This window comes from Wolffia australiana, chromosome 14, assembly GCF_029677425.1.
Source record: "Wolffia australiana isolate 7733 chromosome 14, ASM2967742v1".
Classification (NCBI taxonomy): Eukaryota; Viridiplantae; Streptophyta; class Magnoliopsida; order Alismatales; family Araceae; genus Wolffia; species Wolffia australiana.
The window spans coordinates 13,116,932-13,136,827 of record NC_135848.1 but is presented as its reverse complement, the minus strand read 5'-3'; the positions used below and the strand labels follow the sequence as shown (position 1 = coordinate 13,136,827).

General features: G+C 40.1%; 2 protein-coding genes across 4 annotated transcripts; one reads left to right on the top strand and one right to left on the bottom strand.

The window, feature by feature from the left end:
* Positions 1 to 6,995: 6,995 nt before the first annotated feature.
* LIF2 (RNA-binding (RRM/RBD/RNP motifs) family protein) lies at positions 6,996 to 10,787 on the top strand. 2 transcript variants are annotated; one of them, XM_078586114.1, is made up of 9 exons: positions 6,996 to 7,145; positions 7,874 to 8,351; positions 8,432 to 8,548; positions 8,631 to 8,771; positions 8,846 to 9,022; positions 9,832 to 10,039; positions 10,126 to 10,277; positions 10,353 to 10,438; positions 10,516 to 10,787. In XM_078586114.1, exons 2-9 carry the CDS (start codon positions 7,926 to 7,928, stop codon positions 10,634 to 10,636), a joined length of 1,428 nt encoding a protein of 475 aa, XP_078442240.1. In that variant the 5' UTR covers positions 6,996 to 7,145; positions 7,874 to 7,925; the 3' UTR covers positions 10,637 to 10,787. The 2 variants fall into 2 exon arrangements, with proteins under 2 accessions (XP_078442240.1, XP_078442241.1); XM_078586115.1 differs by lacking the exon at positions 6,996 to 7,145 and adding an exon at positions 7,152 to 7,458.
* Positions 10,788 to 13,713: 2,926 nt separating this feature from the next.
* On the bottom strand, positions 13,714 to 18,206 carry LOC144712272 (endoglucanase 1-like). 2 transcript variants are annotated; one of them, XM_078586502.1, is made up of 9 exons: positions 17,979 to 18,206; positions 17,657 to 17,877; positions 17,372 to 17,581; positions 16,690 to 16,890; positions 16,522 to 16,614; positions 16,280 to 16,441; positions 16,039 to 16,150; positions 14,828 to 14,997; positions 13,714 to 14,110 (listed from the first exon to the last, which is right to left on the bottom strand). In XM_078586502.1, exons 2-9 carry the CDS (start codon positions 17,852 to 17,854, stop codon positions 13,784 to 13,786), a joined length of 1,473 nt encoding a protein of 490 aa, XP_078442628.1. In that variant the 5' UTR covers positions 17,855 to 17,877; positions 17,979 to 18,206; the 3' UTR covers positions 13,714 to 13,783. The 2 variants fall into 2 exon arrangements, with proteins under 2 accessions (XP_078442628.1, XP_078442627.1); XM_078586501.1 differs by having other exon boundaries at positions 17,657 to 18,206.
* Between the last annotated feature and the right edge of the window lie 1,690 nt (positions 18,207 to 19,896).

Below are 19,896 nucleotides of genomic sequence, written 5' to 3'. Positions count from 1 at the left end.
ATGTTAGATATATTTTATTAATGGGTGCTGGGCTTTCTTGTGAATGCTTGCTCATTAAAACCAACAAATGCAATAGAATCAATGTAACTCAAATTATCAACTTGTGTGGAACTTGTTCCACTCTTGACTAGCTCTATAGGAGAATCTCTTCAAGCGGTTCACGTGTTTGATGTCTAGATACATCAACATGATCAATGCAATTTTGGATCTCCTCTTGAACTTCTTCAACCCTTTTTTAAGATCTAGTGGATCTTCTCACCATCAAGTATCACTGAATAGATATATGTTTTGAAAATAATAGAAAAAAGGGAAGCCTATCTAGCTGGCATGGGCACATAAAATGGATGGCCTCATCTACTTATGATTAAAACTTTTCATAAAAATTATTTAAAACATAAGTATATCCACGAATGTCTATAGATATCTATGCCCATTTATCAATCTAGTTATCAAATTTAATGTCCTAATAATATTTATTGACAAATCTTAATTAATCAACTAATCAAAGATTAATTTAACCCAATATATAGGTTAAGTTTCTAGCCCTTGGGGTGCTAAGCTACACCTTGCATTCTAGGATGTACATAATAATTAATAAACTCTATCATGGAACTTGTCACTCACTATATATGTATAATCCTTCATTCGTGCACAACTCTCAATGACTTTGGCTAAATTTATGTGAAGTACCCTCATATGTCATTTTAGTAAGTACTAATGAGCAATAGGGATCATTCAAGGATACCTTCTCAATTATTCCCTTTATTGCAGGCCAGGGACTTCATGCATTTTCTTCCTTGAGTCAATCTACTAATATTGATGGCAAACAATCCCATCTTGATCATTTAATCATTTTTGTGTGATTTTTTCCCTATCCTAGCCAAGTTTTATTTGAATCTCATGTTTAGAGACCTGTATGACTTAGTAAAAATATATTTATCCATTCATAAGATATCCTTGCCGCCTCAGATCGATAAACCACTTAGATGTTCACGATATGAAAAAACCTGATTTATGTTAAAGTATAATACCATTAAGGATTCATACTAATCAATTAAATGACCTCTTTCCCTAAAGATCGCCTTATGTTTGTCATTAGTGTTTTTACACTAATGTCCACATGATCAGAGGCATAATCTGGTATTGTACTTATCATAAGAATTAGGATCATATCTGGTATTTCAACATCCATCTCAAATATCCATCAAATCTGAATACGTTGTAATGGATATAATCTGGCTGTCAAGCCAAATCACACCATCTCAAATCACATAAAATAGTGTTATTCTTTCTAATATTTCAATATCCATCTCAAAGATCCATCAAATATGAATATGTAGTGATGATATAATCTGGCTGTCAAGCCAAATCACACCACCATATTTTTAAGTTCATTGAATAAAATAGTTCGTTTATTATTATTCCAGTATAATATTATAATGAAGTTCATGAATACATACAATGACATCGTGAATTATGATGATATCATAATACAGAGATCACTAGTCTTTAAACATCTATTCTAAATATTCATATTCGATGGATAGTCGAGATGAACATTGAATTATCCGAATAGAATAACACAAACTAATCCTACTTATACTATAAGAATAGTTGATCCTACGGCTATTAGTGTGGCGACACTAAGGACCCATAGTGGGTGCTCTTTGGAGAAATATTTCACTGAATTGATCTGTATGAATCCCTGAATGGTATCATACTTAAACGTCAATCATGTTGATTCATGTCACGATTGTATAAATGATCCATTGGTCTACGACACAATGGAAATTTTGCGAATGGATGACTACATTTTGACTATGACTTACACGCCTCTTATCATGGGATTAAAACAAGTCATAGCTGAGATGTAGTAAGAAACTCATGGAGGTGATTGAGTGGTTAAGACTGGATCATCCGCCCACGGTATAAGAGGAGATTGATTTGAGGAAGACGATGCAGCAAATCCCTAACCAGGTAGTGTGGATATTGAAGAAGGCGTTATCTAATGATTCCCGTTATGCTTCAGTACTAATCGATGACAGATTAGGGTTTGATGATCAACCATACCCTAAGTCATTCAAGAGTCTTGTGCAGATGATGGATTATACATATACGATAACCGATGACGATAAAGGTTCCATGAGAGAGTTCAAACAGTACTAGGTATCTTCTAGAGCACGATGTGTAGCTTGGCACCCCACGGGCTGGAAACTTAACCTATCGATCCTTATTTAATTAATTTATATGTTGATATAGTTAATAAATAAGATTGGCCAATAATTTTTATTGGACCACTAAAGTTATTAACTGGAATAATACATGGGGTTAGATGGTCACACACATAAGATCATAGTGGCAATGGTGAATATATTTTACTTATGGGGTTTTGGAGAAAAACTCGAGTACAATATGAATAGGGAAGGGGCACTCATTTTCAAGCATCCATGCCAGCCAGAATTGAGAGCCCCCTTTCTCCACTCTGCTTTCTTCTCCACTCAATCAAGGAGAGTATCTTCAAGGTGAGAAGATCTTCAAGATTTTCAAGGAGAGTTGAAGAAGAAGAAAAGATGGAGATCTAAGCGCCACATGATGGCGTAGATACTTCTGGACGCTGAATACGTGAATGACTTTAGAACGATTTCAGAGTGGGAAAGTCAAGGGTGGATCAAGTTCCACATAAGGTACATATGATATATTGATTTTATAGCTTGATTATGAATCGATTCATGCTTTCGCATCCATGGGAAAACCTGTTTTCCGTTTTTGAATCAAGGCACATAACCCAACATGTAGAATATAAATCTAGAGGCTAGTGATTATTGTATTATGATTCATCACAATTCACTGATTCATTGCACATGTTCAAGCACTTAAACATAAACATCACATGAGAATAATAATTAATAAATATTTATTTGAATGAAGTAAATATTGACATGGAAGTGTGGTTGTCTTGACAACCACATAATATCCATTAATTGTGTTAGCCAATTACAAGTCATTGTGCTTATGAACTCATTCACTAGATTGATACATGGGCATATAAGGTTACACAAAAGGTTTATTGGATGTTAAAGGATATGCTTATGGTGTAAGGGTTTAAATTAAAATTTCAATCAATTTATAGAGGGCCAAAGGTCCTTAGTGAAAAATACCCATATAATTTTCTTCATAAAAGCCATTCCTTCTTTCTCCTTACTACTTGAGGCTCTCCCCTCCCAGTGTTACTAGAATGGCATCAACATGCCAAGGACCATATACTTGACTGGAATTTTGATGTAATAGATAGAAATAACTGTGGAAGTGATGATTAGAAAGAAGACAAAGGGATCTAATGTGCCATAGACCACATAGATACATCTGGAGACCAAGAACTTATATCTCTTGAGAAAACTCATTCAAGGAACCAAATGGTGGTGGAATAGACCCCCATTAACATGATTCAATCATTGACTTGTTTTGATTTCACTTTCAAGGTCAAACTCTATTTCTTTCACTATGCAAATATCACCTGAGATTCTCCACCGTGCCAGGACCCAATATACATAAAAATTTCAAGTTATCTTACTTGAGCACATATACTTATCAGTCCATGAGACCATTGTTGAAATATGTGGGGAAGACAATGAGTGGGCCTATTTTTTCTGTATGGGTCTGTAGTAAGGTAAAATGTACCCCATTGGGTCTGCTTTTCAAGGCCTCAACTACTTTTCTGTGCATCTTGACCTACCTGGTTTGGGTGTCATCACCCATATTAACTTAACGGTCCCCAATCTAGCTTGAGAAGATGGTCATAATCTAGCTTAAGAAGGTCAAATATCATAAGTAACTAAGAGGTAGTGATCAGTCCTTTAATCTGTTTTCTTATTCTTAATTAATCTATTATTGATTCAATTGATCGATCACATCGTGTCTCTCTTTGCATAGAAAATATTATATTCAGGTTTGGGATTACTAACCTCCCATAATCTAGCTAAAAATCTAATGGACTTTGAGTTTCCAATCTGCACCCTTCATGCATCTCAGATAATCCCAGCCTCTTACATTCACTTTATGTAGCCTTCACTACACGTTAAAATCCTTCTTTCATTGCGGTCATCATCTCCAAAGTCCTCACATCAGTGACACCCTTCCATTAATCTTGAGTAAGCCTTATTGACCTTTGTGATTCTTCTTTAAAGGTAAAGGAAGATATTCCACTACAGCTGACCCTATGCCAAAATCTTTGTGCATCTTTCAAAATTAACACATTGAGTTTTCAAGAGTCACACTGCCTTCCTATATGTTCACTGGGTATAAACCATTTGACTTTAGGAAATCAACTCAATTTTTTTTTATATAACCTTTCAACACTTCAGTAATTTTTCCCCCAAAATATTAGTATTCATTTCAATTAAGATATTCAAGGATGTTTTTCTAATAATAAAATCATTTAATTCAAATATATAATGCTAGCACTTTTTTAATCCAAATCTCGTGAGGATATACTTAAAAGTATAATGAATTTTATCAAAATTCCCATTTAAGTATAAAAGGAGTAAATCCTCTAATATAGTATTATCATGCAGTATTTCTTTGGGACGTCCTCTTCTAGAATGACCATAATGGCAAGAAGAGCATCCCAAGGTGATAGTGGTGAAAATTGAGTAGAAAACAATGATATTTATTATCTCAAGGATTGTGTGGATACGTGCAGCTTATGAGAACTCACTCAAAGAATCATATATAATAGCGGATGTGATTCCACACAATGTGATTTGATCTCCCTGTTTCTGATTGAGTTCGAAACATTGTAAAATATTTGTTTCATTTTTTAGGAAAACTTGTTTTATATATTTGATCGCATCCTTTGAACGTTACAACCATGAGGATCAAAGAGACATATTGAAATGCAGTGTAGGAAACTTTAAAAATACATGAGGATCAAATTGTAAAAATCATCCTCAATCAAATTATTTGCACCTATCACCTAGGATAGACCAAAAATAAGATTAAAAAATAATTTCCAGTATAGACCAGTGTAGACCAAATGAAATATCAAAAATAGTTTCCTTAAACTTTGAGGTATAAGATTAAGTAAATATACCGTCCACCTAGTGTAGGCCAAATAGCCTCTCCTTTGCAAGTGTTTGCTGAATGTTTCTTTTTTCCATACAAGTTTCCTCTTATTGTTTCAGAAGCCTGAAAATGAAGGTTTCTCTGTGTACATATTGTAAAATTATATTTGATAGATGAAAGTGTATTTGCATAAACATATTGATATTACACTTCATCTATGCATCCTCAATCCATATTTTTGTCATTTCTTCTAACAACCTCTTCCGAATGCAATTGGGCCAATAATGCACATCTTGACTTGGTAGAAAAATTCTCTTTTTATCTAAAAGGTGAAACTCCACTTTTTGAAGCAAAATAAGCTTGTGCGCAAATGTAGATGAAATTTAACATCCAATTGAATATTTCAGTGCCCTCAATTAATAAGGCTTTTGAACAAACAAGCGAAAGGGAGATAAAAAGTTTTGGAATTCAACACCCACTTATGTGAAATAATTCTGTGATAAATGAGCCAAGCCCGAAATGGTCAAACTCTTATTTAGGGGAGGCCTTATATGAACAAGACCTACAACAAATACTTGCATAAAATTATTAAATAAAGATAAACTGTCATCTTTCATTGGAGGCCAGAAGTTAAAAAAAAAACGTCCCAGTGGTGAAAAGGTCAGAAAACAACAGCAATATTAAGAGCAAGAAAACCTCATATCTAAACTTCGACGAGGTCATCTTTAGGCATCCAATGTAAATTGATGGAGCATTCCTTCAATGAATCCAAGTATATTCATGGCATATAAAGCAAGGGATGTATGCGGTTAAAGGTGTCCAATTCTATTCCATGAACTTCGACATTATGCATATAGTATGAATTCAATGAGATCATTATAAGCACCAAGGAAATCCCAAACCTTTTGGATGATTCATCCGTAATTAACATAACCAATAATCAGACAGATTATACCAAATTTGAAGATTAAACTCAAAAATATTGCAATGAAGATAATAATTAGTGTTTGAACCTCATTCTGGGCCAAGCCCAACATCTTCGACACCCCGTTAGAGCGTATGTACGTGGACGGGACAGTTATTTCGTCTGTGGACGAAAAAATATCCTGTCTGGGAGTAGTTTGAATGAATGACGGGATGCAGAATCGTCCGGCAGTCTCCAGACAACATGCACGTCCTGTATGGAGCCTTGGACGACGGTTTCTGCGTCCCATGGGAGTCAATTAGGATCCTGAGAGCTCTAGTGGCAGACACACGTGCTGTGCCACATGTCAAGTTCTGAGTGGCCTAATGCTGAGGCATGTCCTGCTTCACACTGCTTCGTTCTCAATGTCGGACAGGACGAGAATGTACTAGACAGGAGGATTTTCGGATGGATAGGAAATGGACGAAAATACTTGGGACAGGACCATTCCGACTAACCTCTAAAAACTCGGACGAAGGATGGGATGATCTTCGTCCCGTCCCGTCCTCCAGCCCCATCCTGGACAATGGTGCACTATACTAGGGTTCGGCAGCTGTCATCCATCGCGTCACACGTCACGGTGATGGCATCGTGACGAATGACGTGAAAGTCCCTGATTAATTCATGAGCGCAAATGGACGCTGCTTAAATGTAATTAGAGTATGCCCCTCTGATTCTCTCTCCTCCATAAGGGTTGTTCTTCCCGTCACACATGATGGTGACGACGTCTGGTGACAGGGACGTGATGGGACGCTGCAACGATGGACGCTGGACACTGTTGTGACAGATTTTTCCAAAATCCGTGGATGTGTGACGAGACGGAACTTCCGTCACCTCACCGTCCGTCCCGGATCGTCATCCGTCCCGTCACGTCCGGGCGTCATCCGTTCCCTAGACTATACACCCCGTTTGACCAAGCTGCCGTGCCATGATCTACCTCCAAGGAAATTGCCTTGATGAAGAGAAGCATTCTCAGCCGTCCGATTTCATCTGAATGGTGCGAGCTCGTTCTACAGTCTGGCGACGTTCCCTCGAGATTCAGTGAATTTATAGTGTGCCCTAAGCTCATCGGAGTACTTGAATCTCTTCCTACCATCGGAGCTTCCATGCGAACGGGAAGGTATGTCGGAAATTGCCCCTTCATCCACCTTCACTAACCCTCGTCTCCACCACCTCCATCGCCCTCTCCTGTTTATCCACTTGTTCCTCCATTATTATCTGAAAATGAGCTTCCTTGAGTTGGATCTTAGTCGGTCTACTGAAGTGAGGAAATCGGCCGTGGGTCTGCAGAAAGGGAGTATCTTGCCCTTTAATTCCCCTTTTTGTGCTCATCCGAGGTGGACGGTTGTAGATCGGGTTTCATTAAACGGAAAAATCGGGGGAAATTTTGTCTGGCGCCGGATTGTAGCGGTTCTTCGGCCCCCAATTGATGGGTAATGTGGATCGTAATGGCACTACCTTGTTGTGGTTATCTCTGGGGTGGTGTCTATCTCATTCTCCGTGCTGTTATTTTGGAGGCAAACATCTTTACAAAAAAAGAATTATTTTGGAGGCGAAGTTTAGGGCTCGTGCTGAATTTTTACTCTCTATTCTATCATGTTTTTTTATGCAAATGAGTGGAAATGTATCTTTTTAATCTCTGTTGTTAGCTTTGCTTGTGGTCGCTGCTCAGATTCTCTTTTTTTACTCGGGTTCGTCTGTCAACAAAGGGAAAGTTTCACTTTATTTCTAGGCATTTCTATTTTTTTATGCTTGCATCTGTAATTGTTGGTTTCATACATGTCGTAGTACAGATGCAGCTGGATGCCTTTTCTAGCCTCGTTTAACTGATTCTTTTTTTACATTCAGAGGAAGATAAGGTGGGTCGGTTGAAGTTTATCGTAAGTTACAGTATCAAGTCATGGCGGATCACGGATTAAATGAAGTAGAAGAACAGGTTGATCTCGATAGTGACAATGATATTGAGGAAATGATGGATGATGAAGCTGAAGATCCTGCAGAAGATGATGATTATAGTAAGGAAAACGTACTTGCGCTGTCTCCCCATAATTTTGGGGAGGAAGAAAACAATTCTGACGTGGAAGGCCGCAAATCGAAAGGGGAGAGACTGGATTTATCCCAGACAGAGCAAGACAATGGCAAAGCTGGAATTTCTTCAAAACCCGATGAAGCCATGGATTTAAAAAACGAGGAAGATATGGAGAAACACGCTGAGTTGCTTTCGCTTCCTCCGCACGGATCTGAAGTTTTTATTGGGGGAATTCCTCGGGATGCTACTGAAGAGAATCTGAGGGAACTCTGTGAACCGTTTGGTGAAATTTTTGAGGTCCATAGGCTGCTTAACAATTCTTTTGCTGATTAGTTTCAGCATTTTGGGGTTATTCTGAATTTTTGGTAGTCCTTCAGGTGAGGCTGATGAAGGAAAAAGACAAGAGGGAAAACAAGGGCTACGCTTTTATTACTTTTCTTTCAAAAGATTCTGCTCAGAGGGCTGCCGAGGAGATCCAAGATAAGGAGTACAAAGTTCAGTAGCAAGCATTCTCTCTTTCTCTCTCTATATTCTAGTTAACCCCTCTTACTGACATTGTGACGACTCTTTATCCAGGGTAAAACGTTGAGGTGTTCCCAGTCTCAATCTAAGCACCGGCTTTTCATTGGGAATATTCCAAAGAGCATGTCGGAAGAGGAGATTAAGAAAGTACTTGATGAAAGTGGTCCTGGAGTTGAAAACATTGAATTTCTCAAGGTGGGTTTGCTATTTAAAGTTTATTCTCCTGATGTCATTAGATTAGAGTGGCTAATGGCTTTTGTTTTTTGCAGGATCCTTCTAATCCGACCCGAAATCGCGGTTTCATATTTGTGGAGTACTATAATCATGCCTGTGCTGACTATTCCCGAAAGAAAATGTCGGCTGCGAGTTTTAAGCTTGAAGGCACGAAGCCAACAGTTAGCTGGGCGGACCCAAAAAACTCGAGTGATTCCTCTGCTTCTTCGCAGGTAAATTAAATAAAAGAGATACTGGAAATGTGTTTCATTTGCTCTCTGTTGCATGATCACATGTCTTGTATTCGTTTTTGTCCTCCTTTCATTACCAGCTTACTGGAAGACTGATTAGTGGTTTTATTTCTGAACAAATGTTTGCAGTTATGGATTTGTATTTGTTTATTGTGTTCCTTCAGAAAAGGAATGTTTAATGTTGAATGATATCATTCAGTTGAGTTTAATTTTCAGGGGGGATGGTGTAAAAGCGATAGTGTTATATACATATATATTTTCGTCAATGGCTTATGCACTACGACATGAATGTTTGCTCTCTAATGGCTTATGTTTTATTCTTCATCTAGTAAGGTGTGCGAAAAAGGAGTGAAATGTATGTGTACGCAATATTATTTTCTGGGAACATACTCTCGATGCTGTTTATCAGATTGTTTAAGGAAGTCTTAATTCTCTGCAGATAAGTTAGGCTCAGCGTAGATTCTTCATCAGACTTTTTCATCGCAGCACGTGAAATTTGGCACTTTGATTGATTTGTGAATTTATTTTCATCTTGGAAAATTATAACTACATTATTTCTGCGGTTGAATGTGATACATGGATTGCAAAGCATTTATCCACTGATTGTTATAACCAGTTGAGGTCCTAAGTTTCATCAAGTTATTGTTATTTTCCGTTGTTTTCCTATTTAAACCAATGACTTCCCTATTTAAAATATTTCTTTGGTGCTTAACAGTCATAAGATTCATCAAGTTGTTCTTCTTATAGTGAAATCTCTTATGCTTTGGGTCGGTAATATGAGTTTTCTTCAGGTAAAGGCCGTCTATGTAAGGAATTTGCCCGAGAGCATCTCCTCTGAGAAATTAAAGGAACTCTTCGAACGGCATGGTGAGATCACCAAAGTTGTTCTACCGTCTTCAAAGGTGGGACAAATGAGGAAAGATTTTGGATTCGTCCATTTTGCGGAGAGATCCAGCGCGTTAAAGGCTGTTAAGGCCACAGAAAAATACGAAATTGATGGTAATTTTTTCAATAGTCAACTATTATGCGATTGTAATGTCTAAATTTGGTATTTTTTTCATTAATCAAAATGTAATCCACCTCAGGGCAAGTTCTAGAGGCAACTCTTGCTAAGCCCCAGAGCGATAGAAAGCTTGACCATTCCATGAATGCTGGCAAGCCTGGTCTTCTCCCCTCTTATCCTCCTCAACCTGGTTACGGGTACGGTGGATATGGCCCACCAATGGGATTCGGACAGGTGTCACTCTTCTTCATTTAATCAATTCCCAAGTTATTTTTGTAACCATGAGATATTTATTTTTAAATTATTCAGCCCATGATCTATGGGAGAGGCCCAATGCCTCCTGGTATGAGAATGGTGCCAATGATGCTGCCCGATGGCCGAGTTGGCTATGTTCTGTAAGTTTAATGTCATCCTCTATGTTAATTCTCCTGGATAAACTGTCCGATGATCCTTGTAATTGTGGATGTTTCAGACAACAGCCTGGGCTACAGCAGCAACCAATGCCGCCACCGCGGAGAGGTGATCGTGGCAGTGGTTCTAGCGACAGCAGGAGCAGAAGCGATGACCGTAACCGGCGGTACCGCCCGTACTAGTTGACCCCTCATGTTACTAACAATGTCTAGCGGTCCTTTCAAGCCCTAAGCTGGCATGGGGCATGATAATCCCATGGCGTGGTATACATGAGTATCTTGCCATAAGCGCATAAATTTATTAACCGTGGGTTTAGTGATTTAATTCCTTTTATATTTGGCGTTTTGTTGAGGAATATTTCATCAAGCGCCAAGCACGACAGACCATGACATAATGGATGTTCCATGCATGTACGCGTGGGGTTTAATTTTCCATATAAGATAGGTAATTGTGTACCGCAAGCCGTTATTAATCCATTGAAATGGTTCACCAATGTGCATTAAGGGGTTAAGATATCAGGCTGATATGAGTAAAAACTGGGTCCATTTCATTTGTTTGACAAGCATAATCGAAATTGGACGTGTTCTAATTAGGAGTCAAGTGATAGGGTTATATTTGTTGAGTCTCTCCTTTAGATGATATAGATTCAGTTCTCTCATGATTCTTCTCCCTCCAAATTCTTTTGTTCATGATGGATTTAGGTATGTTCAATAATTTTGGTTTTTTCTTCAGGGAAACAATTCTCCCTTTTTTTTCTTTCCACTAGTCTTTCAATTTATCTATTTTTTTAACAGAGTAATCTGCTGTTCGAAACAGTCTTTATAAGTAGGCGTGTGTATCCCATTCATTGATTTCTTTCAACAGGTCACTAAGACTTGTACCCTTACCATAATACTAAAACTCTTATTAATTCCCGCGAATAAGTGATAACCTGCGGATTATCATTTACTTCGTGAAAATGGATATTTTTAAACAGGAACTTGTCTTACAGAGCACATTAAATCACATGTTTTATGTTATGCAGGAAAATCAGATTTTTTCTTGACTACATGAAAAATGTTTGTTTAGACTTATTATGTATTTTTCGTGCATATATTATCCGTCAATTTTGCATTCATTATTATTGATCTTACTGCAATCAGTAATTAACCGCCAAAATCAGTCACCGGAAGTTCCGCAGGTCAAGTTCTCCAGGGACTGATGTCATCTCGCGTCAGCACAACTCCAATTCAGACAAATTAAATACCATGTACCTCCTACTTCATAGGAAAATCATAATTTCATAGGAAAATCTGAAAGTTTCATAGAAATTCAGAATGCTTCCTCAGATCGACCTGAAACATTCCAAGTTTTATCTGAGCTTAACCTAGTTATTTCTATGAAGTATTGATGGGACATTAATTATATATATATTTTTCTCTTAAAAAATTAAATTTTGATTGCTTAAACCTACAATGCCTTGATATTTGTAGGCAATCCAAGTGGAAGGATTAGGGTTTGACGGTCCCAGTCCAGTCCAGGTTTTTGGCAAAGACCTAAAGTTTGTTGTGGTTCCCATACGTTCTTTCTTTTCGGTCCGGGTCTGGTCTGGATCGGTCCCCCTCTGGTCAGGTTGACTAGTCAATGTCCAAAAAATAGAAAATTTATGTTGATGTTTATGTTGAATATCCACATAATGAGCTTTAGAATGGCTGTTAATGAATGCCCCTTTGCCTCCCTTCCCTTCTTTCTCCCTCTCAATCTCCCTTCCTAGCTCTTTTCTGGACACATCCCTTTCTTCATGGAGAACTATTTTGGTAAATAGAGAAGGAAGAAACTTTCAATAAAGAAATAGGTTTTAATGGGTTCTTGCCTTTGGAGAACTCTACATCAAGTGGATTCCGACATATGGTCAAATATATGTATTTAATTTTTTACTTCAGTTCCAGTTAGGTTTGACTAATGAAGGACACCGTCCGGTCTCCGTCCCGGTTTCACCAAAAACCTTAACATAGACCTGAAGTTGGGTCCAGCCTCGGTCTTGGTCTGGTCTCTGTCCTGTCCGGTCTTTGGTTGGTCAAGTTGACTAGTCAATGTGCAGGTCCATGTCAAGTTGACTTGGCTGTCTAGCTGCATCTAATGTCGCCCTTGGAGTCGAAGCAGTATTGGATAATGGGAGAGAGAGAGAGAGGGAGAGGAATATAATTAGAGAGTGAGAGTGTGAGAATGCAAGAGGGAGAGAGTGAGAGAGTGAGAGACTGAGATAGTGCAAGACAGAGAGAATACCAGAAGGAGAGAGTAAGACCGTGAGAGAGTGAGAAGGCGAGGCTGAGGGAGAGGGAATAGAGAGAGATAGAGAGAGAGAGGGAGAGGGAGAGGGAGATAGAGAGAGATAGATAGAGAGAGAGAGGGAGAGGGAGATAGAGAGAGAGGGAGAGGGAGAGAGAGAGAGAGAGAAAAAAAAGAGAGAGAGAGAGAGAGAGAGAGAGAGAGAGAGAGAGAGAGAGAGAGAGAGAGAGAGAGAGAGAGAGAGAGAGAGAGAGAGAGAGAGAGAGAGAGAGAGAGAGAGAGAGGGAGAGAGAGAGAGAGAGAGAGAGAGAGAGAGAGAGAGGGAGAGAGAGAGAGGGAGAGAGAGAGAGAGAGAGAGAGAGAGAGAGAGAGAGAGAGAGAGAGAGAGAGAGAGAGAGAGAGAGAGAGAGAGAGAGAGAGAGAGAGAGAGAGAGAGAGAGAGAGAGAGAGAGAGAGAGAGAGAGAGAGAGAGAGCGAGAGAGAGAGAGAGAGAGAGAGTGAGAGAGGGAGAGTGAGAGAGAACGAGCGGGAGAGAGGGAGAGAGAACGCGCATAAGAGAGGGAAAGAGGACGAAAGAGAGAGAGAGAACGAGCGGCGGAGAGGGAGAGAGGACGAAAGAGAGAGAGTGAGAGAGAACGGGAGACAGATCAGATGGAGAGATGGGGAGAGGGAGAGGGAGCAGGTGAGAGAGAGAGAGAGAAGAACGGTCTTCGGTCCGGTTCGATGTGCGAACGGGACCCGGACCGGAAAGTTCGGTCAGCCCTAAAATGGCTGACCGATGGTCCGGTTCGGTCCGGTCTGACCGATTTTCGGTCAGACCGTGTCCTTCCCTAAAACCAATCCACCCTCCAACGGGTCCTTCTCTAAATGTCCAACCCTATTTACCATTTAAGGATTTACTAACTACTTCAATTCGGCATCTCTACTTATCTCTCTCTCTCTAATCTCCGCCCCTCTTTCCATATCGAAGTCCGAACTGGGAAGATTGTGGTTGAAGTGAGCGAGTTGAAACATCTTCCATTGCCATGCAGAAGCTTAGAGAAGAGAAGATTCCAGTATTATCATGGCTTTGTGGCGGCGAAGAAGGCAAGAGCACCAACAAGAGGGGCATTGATATAGGTTGCGGGCTCCGTCTGCTGGTAGTTGTTACGCGAGTCGGAGAAGACGTCTCTGTTGTCTGGGCCACCCACAACGGCGCCTACAAGGATATTAGGGTTTGGAGAGCTTGAATAGAGGTAGCGGAACCCGTCGTTGCAGGAGAAACGCTCCGGATGAGAGCTCAGCGACGGCAGAGACGAGCCTCGGTGGTGAACTTGTTGTGGGTACTTGTCCCCGAAGCCCACCATGTAGGACATGTTCGCTGGGTTCTTCCCGAGTATGTAATCCACCTTGAGAGAGCGAGCGAGATAAATAGATTGAAGGAGATAAATAAATAGAGTGGTCAGTATATTGATAGAGAGAGATAAGTAGAGAGAGACGGATAGAGAGGTAAATCGATTGATAGGTTGGTAGATGAATAACGGACAGCGAGGGAGAGAGTGAGAGATAACTAGAAAGATAGATAGGAAGACAGAGAGGAGATCGATAGAGACATAAATATATAGAAATGACCATGGATGGAGAGCGAGGTAACTAGATTGATAGGTAGGTAGATAGAGAGATTCAAAGAGAGATAAATAGATTGATATGTAGGTCGATAGAGACTTACATGGAGAGATAAATAGAGAGACGGATAGAGAGAGGTAAATCGATTGATAGGTTGGTAGATAAATAACGAACAGTGATGGAGGAGGGAGAGAGAGAAATAGATAGATCGATAGGAAGATAAAGAGAGGGATATCAATAGACATAAATATATAGAAAGGATGATGGATAGATAGAGAGATACATAGATTGATAGGTGAGTTGATAGAGAGATAAATAGATTGGAAGATAGAGAGTGGGAAATTGATAGGTACAGATAAATATATAGAGAAGTAGATAGATAAGGAGAGATAATAGATTGATCGGTGGGTAGATAGGGAGATAAATAGAAATAGATAGATATGTAATGTTTGTAACATATATGGAGAGAGAGAGAGATAAATGGAGGAGCATGGGAGCACCTGTTTCTCTGCGAGGGAGATGAGATCGCCCGCAGTAATGGTGGTGGTGCCGCCGCCGCAGAGCGCTGACCCGCCGTTGGAATCGAGGTACTTGGCGTAGGTGAGGAGGAGGAATGCGGTGGACGTCACATATTGCAGGTTGCTCTGGCCGCTCCTGTACAGCAGCCCGCCTGCGTCCCGTAAACATTACAAGCAGAACGACAAATAAATAGGTAGATAGATAAATAGATATATAGATATATATATAGATAGATAGATAGATAGATAGATAGATAGACCTATAGGTAGAAAGAGAGATAGACTGATGGAGATAGATAGAGAGATAGATAGACTGATGGAGAGAGATAGATAGATAGGTAGATAGACTGATAGAGAGAGAGAGAGAGATAGATAGAGCTATATGTAGATAGAGAGATAGACTTATGGAGATAGATAGAGAGATAGATAGACTGATGGAGAGAGATAGATAGATAGGTAGATAGACTGATAGAGAGAGAGGGAGATAGATAGATAGAGCTATATGTAGATAGAGAGATAGACTGATGGAGATAGATAGAGAGATAGATAGACTGATGGAGAGAGATAGATAGATAGGTAGATAGACTGATAGAGAGAGAGATAGATAGATAGATAGACCTATAGGTAGATAGAGAGATAGACTGATGGAGATAGATAGAGAGATAGATAGACTGATGGAGAGAGATAGATAGATAGGTAGATAGACTGATAGAGAGAGAGAGAGATAGATAGACCTATAGGTAGATAGAGAGATAGACTGATGGAGATAGATAGAGAGATAGATAGACTGATGGAGAGAGATAGATAGATAGATAGACTGATAGAGAGAGAGATAGATAGGTAGATAGATAGAGATATAAATAGAAAGAGATATAGATAGATAGATAGATAGATAGATAGATAGACTGATAGAGAGATAGATAGATAGATAGACTGATAGAGAGAGAGATAGATAGATAGATAGAGAGATAGACTGATGGATGGATATATATTTATAAATATATATATATATATATATATATATATATATATATATATAGAGAGAGAGAGAGAGAGAGAGAGAGAGAGAGAGAGAGAGAGAGAGAGAGAGAGAGAGAGAGAGAGAGAGAGAGAGAGAGAGAGAGAGAGAGAGAGAGAGAGAGAGAGAGAGAGAGAGAGAGAGAGAGAGAGAGAGAGATTTAATTAAACCTCACCCGGCGTATATTGAGTCTGGAAACCAGGCATCCCAGGGATTAGGGAGCAGATATAGTTATCTGCATGAATCTTGTACTGTTGGAGTTGATCAAGCCTGTTCTGCAGGAAGCCCTAAAACATGAAACGGCCACCCATAGCTCTCAGATTCTACCATAAGAAAGCATAGCCTACAAGATTCAACCGCCTCCCCGCACTTGCCAAGAAGAACAAGAAGAAGAATATTAAATGACATGTTATTACCTTAGAGAGCAGGATTTTAGTGCCCACTTTCTTGTCGTCCCAACTGAACCAGAAGTCGTCTTCCTCAGCGCCAAGGGTGTGCCCGTTGGATTTTATATATGCCATGTAGGACGTGTTCTCAGAGGCTAAGTGAAGCCATGAAGCTCCCCACAAGAGCTCATCCTGGAGGATTTTAACATGAATATAAATCAAAGATATTCTTCGGAAGTTACCATTACGAGGTACAAGCTCGTTCTTCTTACGTGATAACCGGAGTAGGAGCAATAGAACGGGCAGACGACAGAATTAAGGGAATCGCTGTAAGAGCCGCGATGGCGATCAGCAAAGTCGAAAACCTACAATTCGGGTTAAGCGCAATTATTTTTTCAGTCTCGGAGGGAAGTGTTTCAATAGGCTCTTCTTGGTCTCACCGTTCTGGCTGCTTGTAGGAGTTTGTCCGAGTAAGCGGGTTCGTCTTCTCTGAAAACGATGGCGGCGGCGGCGAGAGCCGCCGCAGTCTCCGCCGCTACGTCGGATCCTGGGTTCTGGCTTGTCACTTTGTACACGCTTCGAGGGGTGTCCATGTCCTCTGGCCTCTCCCAGCACCGGTGATCCGCGTTCGGATCTGCAACCTGTAACCAATGAAAATCGTCAGCGTTTTTCTGACTTGTCTTCTAACTTCTATACACCACGACAAGAGAAAACCCTTCGGGTTTATACCAATGAGAACTCGAGGATCTTTTCGCGTTGGATTCTTAAGGATGAACAAAATTAGTTAGCGCCAGATACCAAACATACCTTACTAGATTAAGGATTTGATTGTAGTCAAGGGTCTCAGACAAGTTCAACCTCAGTTGTGACCCAATGACTCTCAGATAACTTAATCCTATCTATTCAATCTTAAGGTATCCAGTCACTATGATTAGGACTAACTTAATGACTTGATCCGAAAGTTGTGATTACTGACCCACTTTATTAGGGATTAAAGTATTATTGTCTATTAGGAAGTCATAACCGAACATTTTTAATGCTTCGCTCCTAAAGAACCGATTTAAATACTGATCATCTAAATACTAAAGCTAAAATTTCACCAAGTCACAGACTTGATCTCACCTGGACGAACAACGTTTCCGGGGCTGAGGTGGCAGCCTTGAGAAGATAAGCCGTGCTCCAGCGAACGGCGGCTTTGGCGTTCTCGAGCTGGTTCTGCATGAGGTCACCGAACTCAATAACGCTCCATGCCAGCATCGTCGTCGTAAAAGCCATCGGCAGACCAAACTTGACATTGTCTCCAGCGTCGTAATAACCCCCCACAAGGTCCACCTGAAATACATAAACTTGCAAGTTAAGTCTAAGATACAGAACATCCTCAAGCGATGAATTTCAAGGAATAAATACATGGTAAGCAGCTCCATCGGAGAGGCCAGAATCGTTTCTCCAGTTCAAACGTTGGTTTGGCGGCAGCTTCCCCGAACGTTGGCCCTCGAAGAATAGGATCGATTTCTCTAGCGCGTCAGTGTAGTTGAGGCCATGGTGGACGGCGCAAGTGACGGAGAGGCAGGCCAAGAAGAAGAGTAATGCTACACTTGCCGCCATCTCTCCCTCACCTTCGAGGGCGCCTGAAACGTATCATTTGTAGACAGAGGTCACGGGTTGGAAGAAGAAGACACGGACCAGAGAGTTGACGATGGAGATGGTGGCGGGAAGGAGGTGGATTTACAACTTCGACGTGCCTCCAGAGGCTGCTCGTGAGCCCTCTATCTCGGCGGTAGTGCATCTCTCTCTCACTCTCGCTCTCTCTGTATCTCACTCTCTCTTTCTGTCTCGCTTTCTGTATCCGTCTCTGTCTCTCGCTCTCTCTGTATTATCTCTTTCTGTGTCTCTATGTATCTCTCCAGTCACGGATGGACGCCGCTGCTCGAATCACGTGTCGACCGTCTCGAGTAATTGTCTCCGCCCGCGAAGTTTGGTTTTGACGTTTAATCGTGAAACTTGTACGAAAAGGATTCTCAGAGTAAAAAATTGGTTGCAAGATTGAAGGGAATGTGGAAATGCATTCCCAGAGGAGGTTATGGTTGCAGAATCTCTTTGGTTCGGGTAAACAAATACGAGTATAATCGATTTAAAAGCAAAAGGAAAGGATGTCAAACAGTGGGTATACAAGTTGCGTCCGAAAAGGTGAAAGGATTTCCCGCTATTTCCGGGTAATTCAACGCATTTGTCGCGATTATTACTAGCATACAATGGAAGGATAAATTTCATCAGAAAGAAATGGATCAAACTAAGCTTGTGGAGAGTTCTTTCAATCGAAGGTAACGCGGAGGATTGTAAGTCATAAATATCAATATAATAGGCCTCAATGTAGAAATAGATTACAAAGTCATTCATGCCAAAGTGCTCTTGATGAGTTAAATTGACTTCTTCTTGAAGACTTGAGAAATGGTAAAATTGAAGTAAAAACGATCCCGAGCAAAAATTAGATCACATTTGACTACAACGTATCTGCCAAATGAATTTCAGAGTCCGGAAAATTTGTCCTCCACAAAAGAATCAGGAAAAAATAATTCAACTCAAGGGAGGAATACGAAAAATATTGATTAACTGAACAAAGAAAAATGAAATGTTAACTCTATGGAGTAAAATAAGTTTGATCAATGACCATTCACAAAATTATTATTTCGAGGTCGTAGGACACGAAGGCTAATGTTTCACATAAAAATCATCTCCCAAGCACTTAAGAAAGTGTGGCTGCAAGTCGAATCTAAAACTCTCTAAAAAATGTTACATTCATGAAAAAGTTAAGCATGGCTTATAGAAAAAGTTGCCTACATTTCAAAGGATTCATGGGAGATAATAGTCATGGGAGGGAAGAATATGAGTGGAGAGTGGGAAAAGAGCAGATGTTAAGGAGAAGACAAGCTGCCACTAAAATCAGAAAAATAAGTAATCTGAAATCAAATCCTGAAGGTTTGGATGGTACATGCCTTTCTGACCTTGAGACAGATCTAGAGAAGAGAGTATTATAAATAATAGGTCATGGGGGTTCCCCTGGGTGTTTAATAAGACTTTTGGGGCATTTCCCTAGACTTTGGAGCTTACTCGAAGCTGGCGTGATGAGACCAAGATCAAGTTAAAGTGAAACTTTAAAATATGATAAAAGTTTTTTTGGTTGAAATGAGCTCGGAAAAAATTTCAATCCACAATATGCCTTTTAGCAGAGACCTGCAATTCCTAGGTGTGGGAAATTGTTTTTTGTAGAAACCAGTCAGAATCTTAAGGAGAGGTGACATACCTTGTGGTTGGCGCCAATAGGCACATTCGGTGAATCATGGCTAAGTGATATTTGACTGGATGGCCTTCCCATGGTGCGAGGTGGGTGGCCAAACGGACTGCCCTGTGGCCCAGCAGTCTTATAGTGGATGCTTAGCATGCTCTATAGACTGAATATGACTCAACATAGATCCTAGAAATCAACGCAGATAGCTTGGTGGTGTGTGTTCATATCTCAATAGAAAACCAACTGGTGACGGAGGCATCAGTGGCTGGATTGGCCACACATCCTGTGAAGCTCACAGATGGCAACAAAGTAGAGGCAATGTGTTTTAGGAGTTTCTTTCTCAATGGACTTCGATAAGTGA

What these genes read in the sequence shown, in the direction of transcription:
- LOC144712272 (XM_078586501.1), bottom strand. Translation starts at nt 17,854, where the DNA reads ATGGCGGCAAGTGTAGCATTACTCTTCTTCTTGGCCTGCCTCTCCGTC. An exon ending in GCTCCTACTCCGGTTATCAC is followed by an intron (nt 16,442 to 16,521) that starts GTAAGAAGAACG and finishes AAAATCCTCCAG; the next exon opens with GATGAGCTCTTGTGGGGAGC. An exon ending in CCAGACTCAATATACGCCGG is followed by an intron (nt 14,998 to 16,038) that starts GTGAGGTTTAAT and finishes TACGGGACGCAG; the next exon opens with GCGGGCTGCTGTACAGGAGC.
- LIF2 (XM_078586114.1), top strand. Translation starts at nt 7,926, where the DNA reads ATGGCGGATCACGGATTAAATGAAGTAGAAGAACAGGTTGATCTCGAT. An exon ending in TCCAAGATAAGGAGTACAAA is followed by an intron (nt 8,549 to 8,630) that starts GTTCAGTAGCAA and finishes CTCTTTATCCAG; the next exon opens with GGTAAAACGTTGAGGTGTTC. An exon ending in GGCCGAGTTGGCTATGTTCT is followed by an intron (nt 10,439 to 10,515) that starts GTAAGTTTAATG and finishes TGGATGTTTCAG; the next exon opens with ACAACAGCCTGGGCTACAGC.